The sequence below is a fragment of the Nelumbo nucifera genome, chromosome 1 (assembly GCF_055504915.1).
Source record: "Nelumbo nucifera cultivar China Antique chromosome 1, China Antique-T2T, whole genome shotgun sequence".
NCBI lineage: Eukaryota > Viridiplantae > Streptophyta > Magnoliopsida > Proteales > Nelumbonaceae > Nelumbo > Nelumbo nucifera.
Window position 1 is genome coordinate 83,421,709 of NC_142649.1, and position 20,897 is coordinate 83,442,605.

General features: G+C 39.9%; 4 protein-coding genes across 10 annotated transcripts; 2 read left to right on the plus strand and 2 right to left on the minus strand.

Moving 5' to 3' along the window:
- Window positions 1-726: 726 nt before the first annotated feature.
- Window positions 727-2,963, minus strand: LOC104599423 (reticulon-like protein B21). Of its 4 annotated transcripts, none has more exons than XR_016081302.1 (6): window positions 2,780-2,963; window positions 2,617-2,667; window positions 2,429-2,531; window positions 2,263-2,334; window positions 2,022-2,161; window positions 732-1,937 (listed from the first exon to the last, which is right to left on the minus strand). XR_016081302.1 is itself a non-coding variant. In XM_088896529.1 (5 exons), the coding sequence occupies exons 1-5, from the start codon at window positions 2,841-2,843 to the stop codon at window positions 2,156-2,158; spliced, it is 306 nt and encodes a 101-aa protein (XP_088752655.1). In that variant the 5' UTR covers window positions 2,844-2,963; the 3' UTR covers window positions 727-2,155. The 4 variants fall into 4 exon arrangements, 1 of the variants encoding a protein (XP_088752655.1); XR_016081301.1 differs by having other exon boundaries at window positions 736-1,937; window positions 2,022-2,171; XM_088896529.1 differs by having other exon boundaries at window positions 727-2,171.
- Window positions 2,964-5,182: 2,219 nt separating this feature from the next.
- Window positions 5,183-8,857, plus strand: LOC104599424 (ADP/ATP translocase 1, mitochondrial-like). 4 transcript variants are annotated; one of them, XM_088886900.1, is made up of 5 exons: window positions 5,185-5,300; window positions 5,763-5,894; window positions 7,023-7,510; window positions 7,663-8,034; window positions 8,165-8,857. In XM_088886900.1, the coding sequence occupies exons 3-5, from the start codon at window positions 7,043-7,045 to the stop codon at window positions 8,462-8,464; spliced, it is 1,140 nt and encodes a 379-aa protein (XP_088743026.1). In that variant the 5' UTR covers window positions 5,185-5,300; window positions 5,763-5,894; window positions 7,023-7,042; the 3' UTR covers window positions 8,465-8,857. The 4 variants fall into 4 exon arrangements, with proteins under 4 accessions (XP_010260255.1, XP_088743026.1, XP_010260254.1 ...); XM_010261952.3 differs by having other exon boundaries at window positions 5,279-5,415; XM_010261953.3 differs by lacking the exon at window positions 5,763-5,894 and having other exon boundaries at window positions 5,183-5,415.
- Window positions 8,858-11,685: 2,828 nt separating this feature from the next.
- Window positions 11,686-12,993, plus strand: LOC104599425 (leucine-rich repeat extensin-like protein 6). The gene has a single exon (XM_010261954.2). The coding sequence runs from the start codon at window positions 11,735-11,737 to the stop codon at window positions 12,926-12,928; it is 1,194 nt and encodes a 397-aa protein (XP_010260256.1). The 5' UTR covers window positions 11,686-11,734; the 3' UTR covers window positions 12,929-12,993.
- Window positions 12,994-16,589: 3,596 nt separating this feature from the next.
- EMB3113 (Ribosomal protein S5 family protein) lies at window positions 16,590-20,045 on the minus strand. Its single transcript, XM_010261955.3, has 2 exons — window positions 19,208-20,045; window positions 16,590-17,007 (listed from the first exon to the last, which is right to left on the minus strand). Exons 1-2 carry the CDS (start codon window positions 19,915-19,917, stop codon window positions 16,758-16,760), a joined length of 960 nt encoding a protein of 319 aa, XP_010260257.1. The 5' UTR covers window positions 19,918-20,045; the 3' UTR covers window positions 16,590-16,757.
- Window positions 20,046-20,897: the final 852 nt, after the last annotated feature.

The following is a 20,897-nucleotide window of genomic DNA, read 5'->3' on the forward strand; positions in this document are numbered from 1 at the left end:
GTCAGTTTGAAATTTTTGAAAAACTGAAGGACCGTTTCGATTTTCAGTTAACCTATAAAAAAACGGATGATTAACCGAAACGACTGGTATATATATTTATATGTATATTTTATAAATATTTTTAATATATCACATATTTTCCATGTATTTTATATAAATATATATTCATTATATATAAATATATACTAATATTATATTTATAATGATCTATTTACAAATATATTATATATTTTTAAAATATTTATAATATATTATATATCATTTATTATTTATAATATAATATTATACATATATTTATATAATATATATTATAAATATAAAAAACCGAAAAACCGAAGAACCGAACCGGTCAAAAACCGAAACCGGTGGACCGGTTAACCGGTGGTACTAGTTCAGTTTCAGTTTGGCAAAATGAAAAAACCGGTACTACCGGTTCAGTTTACAAAAAAAGGCCATGGTTCAGTTAACCGAACTGTGGACACCCCTAAATATACGTGCAATTATGTCAAAAAGTTTAAGTGAGGCGATTACAATTACCAAACTACAGAGGAGGTTTCAGCAACAACAAAAATCTTCAGGGAGGATTTAACAATTTACCCAATTAAAAAAGAAAAACTAAACAACTCATGTACACCCAAATCCCTGGCACTCAAATAGCCTGCCCTTTACATTTCATCAGAGACAAATACATTAGATCTTCATTTATTTTATTAAATTAAAAATCATAGATTATAAAGCTCATATTTAAGAGATCCAACATGACCAACCAACCTCTCTTTATACGAGTAATTGAGTTACCATTTTCATTTCAGCCAAGGATAGTGTGTATGGCACTGGTGCGTTTTACAAGCGTTCTGTTTATAAGTGAGCTCCTGATTCACAAGTGTTTTATTTCATCTATTTTTTTTTGATAAATACAAAGACCCCTCTGTACTATGGGCTTTGTGACAAAAATCCCCTTGTACTTTATTTTGCAACAAAGACCCCTGTACTATGACCCTAAGACAAAAACCCCCTTCCGTTAACTTTCTATTGAAATTCGCGGTTACAATATTTTTAAATCTCCGTACAAGAAAAACACTGTTCTTCTTCCCCGATCTCACGATCCACGAACAGCAGCCGCGATAAGGGGAGAGAAAGGGGATCGGGGATTACCGCCGCGGCTGTTCTCTACCTCTGCAAATGGGGTTCCACTAGGGTGTCGTACAAGACAATCCTCTGCAAGTCCTTGGGCCGCTTCCATTCTCCTCTCTTCAACACATCCCGGAAGAAGCTCTGCTTCATCATCTCCTTGAGAACCGCCAGAGGGAATTGCTTCGTGATGAAGAACATATTCGAGATCCAGCTTCTAATTATCATCTGATTCTAAATTTATTTTCTGTCAGAAGACTAAGCTCTGGTTCTTCTCCGCTCTCCTTCCTAGTCTGATCTAATCACATTCAGTTCTTCAAATATTTGTAAGCAATTAAGAAAAGTCCAGTGAAACTCATTTTGTTTCAATGTCGCCAGATGGTGCTTCACACGCAACCTTTCACACTAAATTCACTTCCCTCCATCTTCCCCACTTCTACCTTCTGCAGAAATATCTTTCTTTTCTACTTTCTCTTCAATTGAACCCATTAGGAGGTCCACTTTGAGTCTTATAGAGAAAAATCCATTTCTCAAATCCTCGTATCAGCCTCTGAAATGCTCGTTTTCTGTAGTTTCAGAGCCCATCCAGAAGGGTTTGCAGAAAAAGCCATCTCCAGCTGAAGTTTCTCGGACAATAATGGAGCTAACCTTTGTAGGTACCCTTTCTACTCTAACCCAAGAAGGTTTTCCTCTCGGCATTGGTGTTTGCTTCGTTGTCGAGTCTCCGGAAGAGAATCACTGGTTGCTCTTGACATGTGACCAATGATCCGGTTGCTCTTCCGGCTATATGGAGCTTCCACACCGGGCTAAAACAAACAACAAAATTGCCAACTGCCATTTCTCACAATTCATGTTTCTTAGTAATTTAATGGAGAGAGAGAGAGAATTACCTTCATGGTGGTAGAAGGGTCTCCAGAGAACAAGCTTCTGAGCTTTAACAGAAACTCGTTTAAGTAAGGAAGAATTAGTTTTATTAACCAAATTGCCTCTTCTTCCCCCAGTACATGTGTCTGGTTTGAATCATCTATATCTGTAGTTCCCTTGTAATTTTTGAAAAAGGAAATAAGTGAGAATTAAGAAACATATCTAACTTCTTTATTTAAGTAAATTTAGTGGGTTTGGGAGATTTACCTGCAGAGAATTGATGTGTAGACAAAAATTAAAGCAAGATAGATGAGACCCAGATAAGACGTAGAAATTAAGCTGTTGAAAGTGAAAAAACAAGAAAATTCAGTTATGATGGGGATTAATGGGGGAGAAATGTCACTTCTCATTTTATTAGACTGGCACCCATTACCTGAAATTAAGGTCTTTAGTGAAGGAGGATGAAAGCAGGAAAAATGTCCCGATTCCAAACACAAATGCTGATCTCGATACGTCTCTCCACATGACTAAATCGACTGAATTTTTCAAAAAAAAAAAAATCAAGTAGAAAAGTGAAAAAATAAAGAGAATTTTGCTAAACGAATTAGAAGAGAGATTCACCAATGCTTTGTAATTTTCCATGGGTTTTTGGTTTACCGTTTACTTCTAAAACTTCATCCATGAAAGGCCAACAAATTTGAAGAAGTGAGATACAAAACAAAAAGAAAAATAGCACTTGAAACCAGGAACTAATATCACCGAACTGTAACCGGAAATGACTTACTTGGAGGTGATTTTCTAAGATCTTGATCAATTATAGGACGAACAAAAACAGAGCATCGCTGCATATTCACATTTGGAGAGATGGGTGCCGGTTGATCTGGAATATGGGGTGGCTGTTTATTCACAATTGGAGAAAGGGGCTGTGTGAAATTGGGGAAGATGAACAGTGTTTTTTTTTTTCAATTATCTATAAGGGTAGTACGGGGATTAAAAATATTATAAGGCAGATTTCAACAAAGCCAATAAAAGGGGATTTTTGTCTTACGGTCATAGTACAAGGGGGTCTTTGTCGAGAACAAAGTACAGGGGGTCTTTGTTACAGACCCCATAGTACAGGAGGGCCTTTGTAATTTACCATTTTTTTAATTTTGAAAAACACAAAAAAATCAGGATGCTGGTTGATGGGTGTTTAAAGTGATTTTACTTAATATTATAAATCACGCAAATAGTCCATCCCTTGCTATGAGATAGAATGCATAACATGTCTGTCTTTCAACCGATAGATTATATGGGGTGGCGAGCACCAGCGGGGTGTAAGCAAGGTTCAAAATATCGACAGTATTAAGCTTCCCAATGTGCCCTTACAGGGGGTGTATTGGGGTTTTGACTGATTCAAAAGGTAAATGGACCTTAAACCGGCTCCTTTGAATTGGATTTAAAAAAACCAGTACTGTCTGATATACCTCTACTGACGTATTGTACATATCAATATTTTGAACCTTGGGTGTAAGTGACAAAGCAGTTAAGCTATGCCTCTCTAGAAAGAGCAGAGGCAGAATCTCGAACCAGTCCTATCACCTTGAATTCTAAGATATAAGAAGAAATTAGTCCAGCCCAGGTAATTGATGGGAAAATGGTTCTATTCTTCATGGTTGGTCTTCTTCTTAATTGACTCATTCATTTTTAATTGGTTTCTACTCTTTTCATTCAAATTATCATAACCTTGTGAAGGATTTGTTTTATTTAGTTGTTTTTTCAGGATTTAAAATTGACAATGGCAGATTCCAACAAATAGGATTCTCAAAAGATGTTACTTGTTTTCTTTTAAAGATAAGCATTTGTTCCCAGTTCTTCTATTTGTTTTCTTGCTATTTTAAATTGTTTCTTTTATTTCTTTTCGTTCATTTAGTATCAATTTGTTTGGTTTTGGCTCTGGCAATGCAAGCTTGATTTTTATATACAGTAAAGGAGTAGATATTCCCTCTGAACCTGTAGGCAATACTGTATCATCAATTGTAATTTTTTTTTCTTGATTTCCCCTTTTTTTCCTAATAGATTTAATGTATGTATTGTAATAACAATTGCTTAATGCATATAGTGAAATACATGAATTGAAGTAGTAAAAAATGATTTAAGCATTCACAATTTAATTATATGGTGAAATAGGATTCATGTAACCAACCCCATATAATTGGAATAAGGGTTAGATGATGATGACTAGAAGAATTCAATGATCTTTCTTCTGTTGTTTTGAATATTGAGATGTTGTTTTTGATCATTCAGCAAGAGGGAACAATCCATTGCATTGCATGAATTGATGGTACTTTTACAAGATTGGTGGTCATTTTCCAAAACTCAAGATATACTTAAGTTGTCTACCTACGAAAAAGACAAAACAGTGAAGACTTTCACCAATCAAAACAAATTCGCATGGGCACCCACATACTATTCTAACAATCTTTTACAACCTTCCATTAAGAATATCTGTTAATAAAATAAAACATATAAGGACGGAGATATTTTCAAGACAAGGCAATAAAACCTGTTGGAATGAGCTTTACTTTGATTGAAGCATAATTCATACTTGAAACATCTACCATGACAAAAGATGTTCCTAATGCACGGTGAAATCTGCATCTACGTGGGACACCAACCTGAACTCAATAAAAAATTATACCCAAGAATTTAATGAAGTTTTATTGGTTACAACGAAGTTTTTGGGATATCAAAGTCAAGGCCAATAACAATCATCCATATCCATTATTTGTCGATAAGTTTTTTCTATTATAAATGGATAAGCATAAGTAGAAAAAAGTACCATTCTGCATGATGGAACTTGGAATTTCTTGGGAGTTGGGGACATTCTAGTCATTTTAAAATACTAAACGGTTGGTGCATTGATTTAAACATTTTAAAATATTCAAAGGGTTACATTTAAAGGAAACTTACAGCTTTGGGAGGGCTTTTGTACAGCGGCTTAGTGGCCTCACACGAAAAATTTTTAAATCTATTCTTGGTGAAAAACCTCTGGAGAGCTCAAGCTCAATTCATTGCAAGGTAGACCTTACACCGAAAGCTGTAAAGCCATTTTTGATAACGTTCAGACTCGGTTGTAGTTCAATCAACGCTGAAACCCTCCCAAACGGATCCTTAATAGTTCCTTCAAATCGGCTCAACCAATGCAGCATTGCAGCTCAAGCAAAGCGTTCGGCTAATCTGAATTACTCAGACTTGCCTCCTCTACTCACCCTACTGTTTGGAGTGGCATAGCAATGATTTTAGCAAGGAGGACGGGGCATTTGGTAAATTCGCGTTACCCTAATTTCTTCCTCTAAAATGTAAAAAGCTCTCTCGCCATTCCCGTTTTACTTCCCTGATACTCCGGGGAGAGAGTTGCTTTCTCGGCGACCCTCACAGGTCTCTCTCTCTCTCACTCTCTCTCTCTCTCTCTCTCTCTCTCCACTTAGTATAGTTTATAGCTTTTATCTTTCTGACAGAAAGTGTTTGTTCTGTTATTTATCTTTTTTTAAGTGTTCTCTTCGGATCAGGGCTTTAGAGTAGTCATGATTTTGATTGATCTCCTTGTTAATTGAACTTTGATACTCGTAGATATCTGTTCTGCTTTTTGATCTTTTGTGAATATTTATAACGCGAGCTTTGGTTGTATGTAATTGTATTTGGGTCGGTGTTTTTATGCTTTCATTCGCACTTGTTGAACGACGATTAATGTAGTTATTTTTCTATTAATTAATTCAATGTCCAAGGAGTTCTGAATTGGAGCTGCTTATGCTATTCGAACTTCACTCCTTGCAAAAAGGCATTCGAACCTTTTGATGGAGGACATACAAGACAGACAGACAACAACATAAAGAAAACCACAGCAAATCATATCCGCAGTATGTCAGGAATATTGTTTTATCTTATTTTTATTTTACTTTCTGTAAGTTGATTCATTTATTAATGATATGTTATTTATCCATGGTCCAATTCTTTTTGAGGTTGCTAGTGCTTACATTACTGGCATGGATGTGTGCTAACTAGCAATACAGTGAAACTTTTCTTTTGAGGTATTGAGTAGGTTGCATGCTAAAATAAAAAGTAAGATCATATTTTGAATTGATAAGGAATGCTGAAGAAGTAGCATACAGAGCTGATAAGTAATGCTTGGACTAGGGGCAATTGCTTGGTGTGAGAACATAGGTTTGAGTTTGACTGTCTGAGAGCAGCCACTGGCCACCTTGTACAAGAAAATGCTGAAGGTTGGATCCTTATCCAGCCCACCCTCCCAATAACTCAGCCAGGACTAACATGGGGGAAATAACCCTTTCTATGAGTAAAGTTTCTACTTTGATTGATCAATGCCAAGTATTGCCATGTCAAGACAGTGGGTTTTAGGTGCATCATTCCTTCCTTGCTCAGTGCCCAATGGGATTATCTTCTCTTAACTTTAGTTAGGAAGGGCCAGGGGCCCATGGGCCCATGGCATCATTCGTGAGGGATCGCTTCCTTTTTATAATTAGTGGTAAGAAGTATATTGAATAAATCAGCACTGTAAAGCTGATTTCTGGGATCACTGGGTCCACCAAGCATGTAAAGCTGATTTCTAGGAGTTTTAAGACCTTTCTGTTTTGAATTTTTTTGGATTACTCTATTTCTTATTTGCACTTTCCTTGCACGATGGCTACAACACCATTCATGAGGGATCCTTGTTTCTTTGCCTTTCCTTTTTCCAAAATGAAGAATTCTTGTCTTGCACCAGGGAAATTATAAGAGTACATGGGAAATCTCTCATTGATATTGGTAATGCAATTAGTTGTTAGTTTGTTACTATTTGTCTCAGGTGAGCCAACAACTGAGTTTAGAAAGAAAGCTTGTTATAGAATATTTGTTTGTTACTTATCAATGAAGTAGAATAACTGTTTATTTTGAAGTATACCCTAACCACATTGAACTGTTGGAATTGTATTAAACTTATAAAGGCTTCTTGTTTCCTCTTTAACATTCAATTGTTTGTATTTGGTTAGGTACCACATTGTGTACAAAAATGGCAGATGGATCACAATATCCACCCTTGTTTCAGAAAATACATAGACAATCTTACCTATTTTCTAGTCTCTCCCCCAACTTGCATGCTAGGCATTTTGCAACCTATAATCTATCTGGTGCTTATATGAATGGGGGCCTTCAGAGCTCTCATCTGTCAGCATGCCGAGGCAGCAACATGCCTTTATCCCCTGTTTTTGTGCAAGCACCATCAGAGAAAGGATTTGGTGGATTTGTTATTGATTTTCTCATGGGAGGAGTTTCTGCTGCTGTTTCCAAAACAGCAGCTGCTCCAATTGAGCGTGTGAAGCTCTTAATACAGAACCAGGATGAGATGATCAAGGCTGGCCGGCTGTCTGAACCCTACAAGGGTATCACTGACTGTTTTGGAAGAACAATCAAGGATGAAGGCTTCATTTCCTTATGGAGAGGCAATACTGCCAATGTCCTTAGATACTTTCCCACACAGGTAAGTTCATCAAGTTGATGTTTGATAGATCACTTCATAATTAATCTGGACAGCTCACAAAGAGTTGGATCCAGATTTTTTATTTCTTTTATTTGTGCATTATTTAGCTGTAGTTTTTCATCAAAATCTTAGACCTGTAAAATGTGCACCAGGCCTTGAACTTTGCTTTCAAGGATTACTTCAAGAGAATGTTCAACTTTAAGAAAGACAGAGATGGCTACTGGAAATGGTTTGCTGGGAACCTGGCATCAGGAGGTGCAGCTGGTGCTTCATCTCTTCTGTTTGTCTATTCCCTTGATTATGCTCGAACACGTCTGGCCAATGATGCCAAAGCTGCCAAGAAGGGTGGTGAAAGGCAGTTCAATGGATTGATTGATGTGTACAGGAAAACCATCAAATCTGATGGGGTTGCTGGGCTCTACCGTGGATTTAACATCTCATGTGTTGGGATTATTGTATATCGTGGACTCTATTTTGGGATGTATGATTCTCTTAAACCGGTGGTGTTGACCGGTTCATTGCAGGTCAGTAAAAATATGAAATGGAAATAACACACACATGACTCGTTTCTCTCTTTCTCTAAAGAACAAAAATTTTCCTTATTTCTGTTAAGGGCATTTTAATGATCATTTGCTCTTTTATTGATGACTGCAGGATAGTTTCTTGGCAAGTTTCCTATTGGGATGGGGGATTACAATAGGTGCTGGGTTGGCATCTTACCCAATTGATACTGTCCGCAGAAGGATGATGATGACCTCAGGAGAAGCAGTTAAATACAGGAGCTCATTAGATGCATTTTCTCAGATTCTTAAGAATGAAGGTGCAAAGTCCCTCTTCAAGGGAGCAGGTGCAAACATCCTGCGAGCAGTTGCTGGTGCTGGTGTGTTGGCTGGTTATGACAAGCTACAACTGCTTTTATTTGGGAAGAAGTATGGATCTGGTGGCGGTGGCTAGCTTTGTCACTATTGTGTGGTTCTAGTCATGGTGGGTTGATTATGACGATGAAGTTTGGTCCTAATTAGTTTGTTTCTTCCCCCATTTTCAAAGATTAGAATAGAACAGTTTGTTTTCTTTTTCTTTTTTTTTTTTTTTTTGCTTTCTTAAAACAACAAAGATCTTTAATATTTCCCACTTTTAGAGAGTGAGATACTAGTTAGAGTACTTAATTAGGTGCTTGAATATAGAAATTGTAGCTTGTATCTGAGATGCAGATTCCTAGTTGTCATGTGTGTATTTTTATCTTGGCAGAGAAAGCTACTGTCCCAGCAAATGTTGTATTTGGCTGTTTCTTTTCTGTTGGAAATATACTACTGGCAACCTACATGCAGATATGCTCATATTTCTTTCTGTTTGTCTCTCTGTGTCATCTTTTCATGAACCTTTAAGCTGTGTTTGGATTAGTATGGAATATAAGTGTGCCTTTGGTTCTACCATTTAGACCTGGTCATGGGCCGGGTCGGGCTGGGCTCAGGCTGGGCTTTTAGTCTTCATTAACGGAAAAATGATAGGCCCGACCCTGAGTCCGGCCCGACCAACGGGCCAGAACTTGGGCCCGAGCCCGGCCCTGACAAAAAGCCCAAAGCCCGAGCCCGAGCCTGAGCCCGTAGTTTGACCTAATAAAAGAAATTAAAATTTTTCCCTACATTATCTATTTTAATTCAGATATTTTCCCCCTATTTAAATAAACACAATTTTACATTCTTAAATCAAAAAAATTATTCAAATGGACATTACATAACCCATTTTAATTTCATTCTTTTTTTCTTACAATCAAGTGAATCAACAACCTTCTTTAAGGTTGTTTAATATATTCCCAGTTGTTTGGTTGTTTCTATACAACCAAGGCAAACCTGAAATAAAACACATAAGAGCAAATCATATAGGTTCATATTCCTACAAATAGCATCACACACTAAAACTAAATTCATATAACTTCAAGTTCATGTTCCTCTAAAGTCATAAAAAAATAATCTGAATAAAACAAGAAAAATCCATAAAACATGTTCTCCATCCATTCTTGAATTCACCAACAAGATGGAATATTCCAACTCTCAAGTTCTAAGTCATTCTAAAAAATAAAATAAAAGACTTCATTGCCCATATGGAATATTTGCCGCCTCGCCGGTTGTAGCTACTTGAGAGTGTGAAGATGAGAATTGTGGAGTGTGGAATGGAGATTGGAGATGAAGGGTTCGACTGGGAAAAAGAATGGGAAGAGGCAAAGAGGTCTAGGGGTTTTACTTAGGTTTAACTATAGGTCGGGCCGGGCCGGGCTATTTTGGCAAATCCCGAGCCCGGCTCGAATTTATTGCGGGTCGGGATTTTTGGCCCAAGGTTAAGCCCGCGGGCCCATATACCTGTTCAAGCCCGTCCGGGGGCCGGGCCGGCCCATGAACAGATCTACTACCATTGTGATCATTTCATTGGCAGAGCAGAAAGTTGACACGATCATTTTCTTTATTTTTTTCTCCTCGTGCAGTTTGCTATTGTAATATGATAGTGACTGTAAAATGGATTTGCTTAAGACATGACCTTACCCGGCTTCTGTAGCTGTTACTGTCTAGTTTCTTGTTGCTTCTGTTTCTGTTTAGTTTCTTCTGCTCTAATGAATATGTTTTTCCACTAAAAAAAGGCCTTTGCATTATTTTGCTGCACTTGGGGGTCTGGAAGATCTGAAATCTGGTTTGGTCTTCACAAGACCATGCTCACACTGGTCGCATAAAAAAAATATACAAGTACGAAAATATTTTCAATGCATGGTTGTAAATGACTGTAGAACGGTGTAAACATGGTCTTGTGAGCACTGAATCCGATCTGGAAAGATCTCTAGGGGAATATTTGGGAAGAGTAAAGCTAGAAGCTCGAGTTTGGATTTGGTTCACAGAACCGTACTCACACTGTCCTCACACCCTATTGCTGCTCTGAACACTGCATTGAGAATATCTACAAAGATATTCCCAATGCACAGCTGCAGTAAGCTGGGAGACGGTGTGAGCACGGTTCTGTGAGCACCAAATCCCATCTCAGAAGCGCAGCCTTTGGGTTGGTCAACTGTCTTTGGATACAACGCCATGAACACTGTTGTTTTTTTAGTATATATATAATGGTGCTGTTTCCAATCCGGATCCAGTGCGTTAGGCTCTCGAAGGAGGATTCTCGTCGATTCTGGTTATGTACTTATGTTTCAACATGTCATGAATGAGTCGCTCAGTGTCCTCTGATTCCCTTATGAGATTCGAGAAAATTGACAATAGAGCTCTTCATGGGCCGGACCCTGAACTCGAACCTGTCCCGAGTCCGGCCCAAAAAATAATTGGGTATGGTGATTAGAGCCCAATCCCATGGGTCTAAATTTTTGCCCAAGCCCAATAAAGAACTAGCCCGGTAATCCATCAATCTATCTACAGGTCTACTTGATAATCAAATTGCAATGAAGCCATCGGCATTTTATAAAATTTGGATCAGCCATCAGGAAGGCACAAGCAGCCATTGCAGACATGCAAGCATAGGAACATCTCACCATAAAGGACAAGGACAAGGGAGACCCACCGGCCACCACCTTTAAGATTAAGATAATTGCTGGTCTCGAGATCTTAAACTTGAAGTGGAATTGTGGAACAGCGATTGTTGTTGACTGAATATCGCACTTGAGATCTCCATTAAAGAGCGAAATGGTGGAACAGTGGAACAGGATTCATGTCCATCATCAAGATTTCATCCATTTATAATTGGATTGAATATGTTATAATATGATGTGATAATGTTTTACATCTATAAATGTTTCTATCAGTGAAGTTGGTCTGGAAGTTGAAAATAAAGTAATAACCATCAAGGCATCCATCAGAGTTCAAACCAAGCTTTTTGAATCTCTTCAAACTCAAGCAATGACTCTCACCCTCTTGCCATAGCCACAGACCTACAACCACCACGAGATCAAAAATGGAGGGAGGGACGTCCTCATCGTGCATATCTCCTTGTCTTCTCATTTCTCACACCAACCTCCCCCTATCAGGTGTAACTCAGGTGTTTGTATAGACCGTCTGCTAACAGCCCAGATGGTATGATCAAATCTTTAGGCGTCCATCAACTAGTCAATTGAAGGTTTTAACTGTGCAAAAAGTTTCACATAAAAACAAAGTTCACAAGCTAAAAGGCTTCACTATGTTTTCTTTCAATCCCACAATTGTAAACATTTGTCAGACAAAGATACTGGGCAGTGCAGAAATGGTGTCTTCTTCTTCCTCCTCCTCCATGACCACCACTGCTTTAACCCTGTTAGTGTTACTACTAAGCTTATGCTACTTATCAGACAAACTCCTCGCTGGATCCGATGCCAGCAACTCAACTACTCCGAACCATCTTCACCACTTCATGAACCAGAGACTCCACCAAGCTTACTTCGCCCTTCAAGCATGGAAGCATGTAATCTACTACGACCCCAAAAACTTCACCTCCAACTGGATCGGCCCCTTTGTCTGTGATTACACAGGAGTCTACTGTGCAAACTCTCCCAGTGACCCTTCAATCCAAGTAGTTGCAGGAATCGACCTCAACCATGCAGGCATCACTGGCTTCCTTCCCGACGACCTGGGTCTCCTTTCTGACCTTGCACTACTGCACCTCAACAGCAATCAGTTCTATGGCTTTCTGCCATCTTCATTAGCTAATCTCACCCTTCTCTTTGAGCTAGACCTCAGCAACAACAGATTTGAAGGCCGGTTTCCCTCCGTGGTTCTGTCTCTTCCTTTTTTAAAGTTCCTGGACCTTCGTTTCAATGAATTTGAAGGGCCATTGCCTCCTGAGCTCTTTAACAGAGATCTGGATGCAATATTCGTCAACAACAATCGCTTCACCTCTGTTCTTCCATCCAACTTGGGTGGAAGTAAGGCATCAGTGGTGGTGTTTGCCAACAACAACCTAGGGGGATGCCTTTCACCAAGCATTTCCAAGTTAGCGAATAGCTTGGAGGAGCTGTTGTTGATTAACACCAACTTGTCTGGTTGTCTACCTCCAGAGATCGGGCTTCTCTATAAGCTCAGAGTGTTGGATGTGAGCTTTAACCAGTTCGTTGGTCCCATACCTCACAGCGTTGCAGACCTATTTCAGTTGGAACAACTTAATTTGGCACATAACAACTTTAGCGGTACAGTACCTGCAGATATTTGTGCACTGCCGAAGTTGGCAAATTTCACGTTCTCTTACAACTTCTTCTGTGAGGAGGAAGGGCTTTGCTGGAATCTGACATCCAAAGGAATTGCTTCCGATGATCGCCAGAATTGTTTACCGGAGAAGCCATTTCAGAGGACCAAAGAAGAATGTGATGCAGATCTGGAGCACCCTGTGGAGTGCCTTGATTATCACTGTAGCATTGGCGGTGGTGGTCAATCGCCTTCACCTGCACCTTCTGGCCATTATTAGCCAAAGAATTACTTTTTATATGTTGACATTTTCCATGAAAATTTTTTGGTCTCTCTCTCTCCTAATTGGTTGATAACTTTATGAAGTAATTGGCCTTTAAGGCTCAGTTTGAAAGGAGTACAAATGCAAATATGTAGATTGCAAAACCTTATATTTTATATGTATTTGCAACCGTACATATTTGCATCGTACTCTTTCCAAAACTAAGCATAAATTGCAAATTGCAAATTTGCAATAAAGCAGGCTTGCATTACCCGATGGCTACAGTAGTTGTTATAGAAAGCCAGGGAAACAACTAGGTTTACTGTTTACATGAAAGAAGACGGTGTAAACTGATAAGCTCTGGTGAGGGGGTGGTGGTGGTCTGACTCCAAAACTCCCGAGGGGAATGGCGATAGGAAAAGTCGGTGGTTGCAGTGATGGGAGTCTTGGGAGATAAAAGGAAGAGAAGAGGAGAGAGAAAATGTGGATTTTTCCTCCTCTATAATGGGTGTATTGGGTATGTTCATAATGGATTTTTATGAATTTAGGCCCCATCTGATTCGCACAGGAATAGGGGTCTGGAATCGGAATCGGAATGGGTTATTCTGATTCCAACTGTTTGGTTATCCCATTCCCATTCCTGCTGAAATGGCATTCTCCCATTTCAAGGATTGACCATTCCTTGCCCCTCCCTTGGGAATGAAATTCCATTCCTGCTGATTTTAATTCTTATTCCCATTCATGTCTGAACCAAATAGATTATGGGAATGGACCATTCTAATTTCGATTCCGATTTTGATTCTGAATTCGACTACAAACCAAACGAATCCTTAATGTTAATGAATCCCATTATGAGTATTAAATTATAATGATTTTAAACTCTTATAATTTCTAAAGTTTCCTATATTTTGGAAGGAGTACAAATACAAATATGTACAGTACAAATACATACTGATGAAGGTGGATTTGGCCCTCCAATGACATTGTGACACTTGACACATCTTGGCAACTAAGTACAACCTTTTGACAGCTCGGCAGCTCGCCACTAGGTAGCTCGCCATCATGTAGCCTGGCATCTCAGAACAACTAGGCGACACCCGGGACCACTTTGACAACATGTCTTTGCTAAGTTGATGGTGTCCCACCAGGCGTAGCCTGGCACAGGCGCAGCCTGGCCCTGGCACGAGCTGACAGCCTGGCCTTGGCGTGACTTGGCCCTGGCACGAACTAGCAGCTTGGCTCTAGCACGAGTTGGTAGCCTGGCCCTGGCGCGACCTGGCCCTGGCACGAGCTGGCAGCCTGGCCCTGGCGCAAGCTGGCGTCCTGGGCCACGCGCCAACCTGACAACCTCGAGGAACACACAACCGTACTCCGCATTTTACGGGATTGTGACTTGTAACGGCTATATTAGCTCACCCACTCCCCGAGTCAGGCAGAAATGGGCAACCTTACCAGTTGGTGGCTTTATCCCAACCTAACACGAAAGCAAGTCCCATCACAGCGGGAATCCAGGAACTGCTCCACCTAACCCACGAGGACTCCAGTATATAAAGACCTCACCCCCCAGGGGCAAAGTGGGAGATGCGAAAAAAGGATGGTAACCCAAGCTCTCTCATTCTCTTATATCATTTTCAGCTCATTACTGTGTGCTAACTTAGCCATCGGAGTGACCTCTACGGCATGGGCAACACTATTGCTGAAAGACCCAGTCGCCTCTACGGCATGGGCAACACTACTGCTGAAAGACCCAGTCGTTTCTACGGCATGGGCCACACTACTACTGAAAGACTCAGTCGTCACCTTTACGGCATGGGCAACACTACTGCTGAAAGACCCAGTCGCCTCTACGGCATGGGCAACACTACTGTTGAAAGACCCAGTCGCCTCTTCGACATGGGCAAAGTTCAGGAGTGGACTACAAGATGTTCCCAAAGCCTAAAGGCCACAATACTGCACAAGACCCAGCCACCTCGTCGGCATGGGCAAAGTCAAGGAGAGTGGATTACAAGTCGCTCCCAGAATCTAAGGGCTCAAGTACCGAATTGGCAGAAACCTCGGCCCCTCACGGGCAGTGCGCTTCCAAGCAACTCCCAGAGCCTAAGAAACTGAATTAGCGCCTACAAGCTCATCGAATTACGGGCCAAAAGAAGAAATCTACTCCCTTCACCGAGTTACTTTCAACCCGGGAGTGGGGGGCAAATGATGAGGGCGGATTTGTCCCTCTAATGACATTGTGACACCTAGCACATCTTAGCAACTAAGTACAACTTCTTGACAACTAGGTAGCTCGCCACATGCAGCTCACACAGGTAGCTCGCCACTAGGTAGCTCTCCATCATGTAGCCTAGCACCTCAGAACAACTAGGCGACACCTAGGACCACTTTGACAACAACTTGCCTTTGCTAAGTTGGTGGTGTCCCACCAGGCGTAGCTTGGCACAGGCACGACCTGGCCCTGGCACGAGCTAACAGCCTAGCCCTGGCGTGACCTGGCCCTGGCACGAGCTGGCAGCCTGGCCCTGCACGACCTGGCCCTGGCACGAGCTGGCAACTTGGCCCTGGCACGAGCTAGCGGCCTGGGCCATGTGCCAACTTGACAACCTCGAGGAACACACCACCGTACCCTGCATTTTATAGGATTGTAACTTGTAACGACTATATTAGCTCACCCACTCCCCGAGTCAGGCGGAAATAGGCAACCTTACCAGTTGGTGGCTTTATCCCCACCTAACACGAAAGTAGGTCCCATCACAGCGGAAATCTAGGAACTGCTCCACCTAACCCACAAGGACTCCAGTATATAAAGACCTCACCCCCTAGGGGCAAAGAAGGAGATGCGAAAAAAGGATGGTAACCCCAACTCTCTCATTCTCTTATATCATTTTCAACTCATTAGTATGTGCTAACTTAGCCATCGGAGTGACATCGCTGGGTAGACACCCCCGGGTTCTCTGATTTAGTTCTCGCAGGTCCCTCAACCCCCGCCGCTTACAAAGATGAGCAGATCACCTCCAAGCATCTCATCAAGGCAGCTCACCTCCAGGCAGCTCATCAAGGTAACTCACCTCCAGGCAGTTCACCACTAGGGAGCTCCACTTCAGCCTTTGAGTCATCGACCACATGGGAGCAGATGAGATGACGAGGTACTTAGCCAAAAAATTGACACATCACGAAAAAATGATACGTGACCCGGAAACGGTTACATCACATACAAAATGCAATGTTTTGCAGTCTACATATTTGTATTTGTACTCCCCTTCCAAACTGAGCCACAATTATTTTAAAATATTCTAACACTTAAACTGATACAAACAGCTTTACTTTAGTAAATAATAAATTTGAATCCATCCGGTCTGATTCGAGTTCATGCCGAGTCAGCCCACATTCATGTACTTGAATAAATTCACTCTGTTACACAAGAAGTTTCTTTTTGGTAATGGGGAGATAGGGAAGTTCAACAAAGTCGATATCCGCTGCAAGTTCAACCAAGTCCCGACGATGATCAAATTGAGAAACTGGGTGCCACCTCAGGAGATTGCTATCGATAAGCATCAGTTTTTGAGAGTATGATCATCAACTTACCTAGAAGTCCTAGCTACAAAGTAGCTTAATGAAATCATCATTTCCTTTGTCTCCCTTCATCATTTTTAATTTTTAGTTTGTACAGAAAAGGTAGCACTGGGGTGAAAAATCTTCATTGACTAATTTGTTTTCATGAAAGAGGATTACAACATGAGAGAACAATGAATGGACTACAAATCCCTTATCAAGACAAGAACAAGAAGCTTGCATACCAAAAGTTCTCGGTATAAAATCTAACTTAAACAAATGATTCCCACTGGTCTCATCATTTCCAGAGTTCTTCCATGGGGATCCCACGCTCACGAGCAACATCACGGAACTGTCTCATCTTCTGAACAGCAACTACAGTTGCTCTGGCATTGTTGAGAGCATTCTTACTCCCAAGCTGTTTCCCCAGAGCATTCTCCACACCTGCCATTTCTAAAACGATTCGCACAGCTCCTCCAGCAATCACACCAGTACCAGGTGAAGCAGGTCTCAGCATCACTTTTGCTGCCCCAAAATCTCCATCAGATCTGTCATCATTTTGGCAAATTTAATAGAATTAATATATTTGATCACATGAAACTTTTGCCAATAAAATATAAAAAAATAAATATAAACCTTGGCAAGACAGAAGGAACCTAACAACTTACTATTTCTCTGAAACAAATGCAGAAACCAAGGTAGATGCACTTACATGTATGCATATAAAATTAAATTTTCTTTTTGTTCTTTTCTCTTAAATTAAATTAAAATGAAGAAAGAATGCTCAAAAAATAGAAACAGAAGCAGAAAACTCAAAACTCCTGACAGAGGATGATAAAATTGAGCTCAGCAGCTCAAATTAGAAAAATAATTTGATAAAACTTCAATAACCATGATTTGCAATGGATCTAGTCCTAGAGTGAAAGGAAAAAAGTTTAGAAATGCCCAATAAAATACTGACAAAGAAAGATTCACAAACTGGAATTTGATTCATCTTCCTACAAAAGAATAAAAAATAAACAAGGAAATGATAAAGGAAGAATTAGACCTAGAGCAACAAGAATTAAAGTGTCAGTCTAGAGAATCCACCAAGTTCATAACATATGAGAGAAGTCTGTCAGTACTAAGGACTGCAAATCAGTTGGTTAATGCTAACTGAGACTAAGACAATGGAAATTACATGTAAATTAGCCACACAATGACTCCATAAAACATTTTGTGTGTCAGCCAAATGTAAATCACCAGACAAACTTAACTCAAACTTGACTTAACCAAGACATCTCAGATAACATGGCTTCATATTCTTGGTCTAGATCAAAGGAATCCTCCCATCTGAGAGTCAAACTAGTTCGAGATAACTAATATGTAGAATTCAACGTGTAGTCAAGACTAAAAACCTAGATGTTGACTCAACCATGTTAAAGGCTCTAAAAGCGTGGACGCTCACTTAACAGAAGATACAGCCCTTAAGAGAATGAGTGGTAACACAGGATTCATTTAGCCTTTTTCCAAATAATCAGAATAAAGTTTGTTCAATTGACTTCTATATATGAGTAGAAACCAAAGTCAAGGTATCCCTCCACAGCTTTATAATTTGGAGATTAAGATTTTGTTTTTCATACATGGTCACTATATCCATGTTTTCATTGGTTGGATGAAGCCTAAGCTACAGCATTTCTGTAGCAAAAAATGAACTCAAATAAATGGGGGCAAGAATTAAGTAGGCCCAGTTCATGGTGCAACTATGTAATTTCAGAATGATTTTTGCTTTATAATTCAAGTATTCAACTGTCAGGGAGAGAAGAAAACAGTCACTTGGGCTGCTGCATAATTTGCCATCAGAAAATGCTTGATCATTCCCAAGAAAAGAAACTCGATTGATTCCTTTTCCTTGGTAACAAGAGGACTGAAATAGAGCAACACATAAATCAAATAAACATACTGATAAACTTAACGGGCATAATATCCAATCAAATTCTAGTTCATTTCCTTGTCTTATCTCTTATGGAACAATTAATCGCTTGATTCGATAGTATTGGTTTATTGGCTGATCATTATTGATTTCCAGACTAAATAAAGAGCTTCTCAATTCTTAATCTCACTCTCATGAGTCACATAGACCATAGTTTTCTACTCTATCTAGGACTCAATTCTGCATATGTAAGGCTTCCCAACTGCTTCCTGTCACTAGATTAAAGTGTGCTAGCCTATATTTATAGAGGTTGGCTCCATTCAACCTCTATTACAGTCCACAGATATACAGATGCAAACAGAAGATTCTGAGAAAAGACTAATAATTAGAAGGATATAGAATAAAAGCAATAATTCAGTCCTCAAGGGGGTACACGTATTAGTTCCCAGTAGCAACAATAAGAACTTGAACAGAACAAGGGACTAACCACTCAATCACGCAGGGCTACTGTCACTTATGATAAAACATCTTATTTAAAATTCAGAGAACTAAACAAAGTCACAAATTCAGACACTGTAGAACTTGATCGAGCAAGATTTTCCAGCAAAACAATTTTGAAAGATTTTTCTCTAGATAATGGTTTGGCATGATTGGAGGGTAAAGGAATTGAGTTCTAAGTCAAGTTTATCCATTCAGTTCTCACTAAAATATCCATCAGAAACGCACATAATTCCACCCCTAAATTCATTATTTACTGAAAATCTCAATCATAAGAACATAATCCCAATTGAGGAACAAATAACAAAGAAAAAAAAATCCTTGGTTGAGTTACCTACCTGTGAGGGAAAGTCTTGTACTTCGTCATCGGCACAGTAATGAGATTCCTCCGGGCATTCGTCGCCGACTTCTGAACGGCCGCAATGACCTCCTTGGCCTTCCCTACACCAACTCCCACCTGCCCCTGCTTATCCCCAACCACGACAATAGCCCTGAAATGCAGTTGCTTCCCACCCTTAACCACCTTAGTCACCCTTCTCACCTGAACCACCCGTTCCTCAAACCCGTCTCTCACCTTCTCCCTCTTGGTCTTCGACCCAAACCCACCTGTCTTCTTCACCTTAGAATTCATCACATAGATGTCACTGCCGAGCACGCTCTCACCGCTATAAGCGGGTCCGTAAAGCTCCTCATACGCAGCGGCAATCTCATCCTCCGTCTCCGATGGACCCTCGTCAAAGGCCGGAGGGGGCACGTAGCCTTCCGGAGGCTCAATGGGTTCGAAAGTGATATCACCTTCCGGGTCTACTTGGTCGAAGAATGTAGTATCGATGTCGTTGGACTTCGCTTGACAGGGTCTGATCTTGTGGGGTTTTGAGGAGAATGAGAGAGAACATGTTGTTGAGGGTATTGGTTTGCTGGTTTTGACGAGTGAGAAGGCGAAGTTGGTGGTCAGGGGCTCTGAGGAAACCTTGAAAAACGAACTTGGGTGAGATGTGCGGACAGACAGTGACGAGAACGAAGACAGGGCAATTGAAGAGGCAGCCATTGCTGTGAATAGAAAGGAGAGATTGGAGGAGGAGAGGGTGAATAGATCGATAAACCAATCTCTTCTGCAAGTTCGAAATAGTTAAGTAGAGGCTTATCTATCCAGATGAACCATCGGAGCCTTTTTGAGGGTGATGTGTCATGTGTAGACTTGTAAGTTGGAACTATTATGGACGATAAAAGGCCGTCTGCAAGTGAGCTACATTGGGCTTGGATTAGCCATTTCAATTTGTGGGCTGAAGTGGGCCTTCGGGGAGGTTGGTCAGTGTATATTGTTTTGTTCATCCTCCAACTCCAAATAAACTAAGGTTGTTGAGATTCCGAGGTTTTAGATGTTTATCAGAAAATGGAGTTTAATCAATGGAAATGCATCTTACAATTAGTTTTTCAAAATTATTATTCTAATAAAACAGTTATTCTATGATAATTATCGTGTTGCTGTTTGGCCAAAGCTAAGGAATATTACTGGGGCAGACCCAGTTTTTGATAAATCAAGCATAAATAAACTATCCTTAAACCATGATTGATATAGAGGATAAATATTAATGTTTATAGGTTCAAATGAAATTTATAAGAAAACGAAAATTGATAATCATCTGTTCTTTTATTCCACTTTATTATGAATGAACAATAAGCAATTTATATATAACTATGCATTTGTGCGAGTAAAGAGCAATTATACAATTTAATATTATACAATCAAATTTAATTTAAATTTTATGACCTGCACTAAATTTAAGGCAAATATTGGCTTTCTATAGTATACATAAGTTATATTAAAAAAAAAAATCAAAGTTTTATTGGGTTTAGGTGATGGCCATATTAGGGGTTGATATTTGCTCAATCCACTCAGCAATCTGCTCATTTATTTAATGGGTTTGAAATGGGCTGAATGACCCTTTTGGTCAACTTAAATGGGTTGGATTGAATTGGCTATGTTCATTGTTTTTGACTTTTTTCTTAAAAAAAAAAAACTGTTTT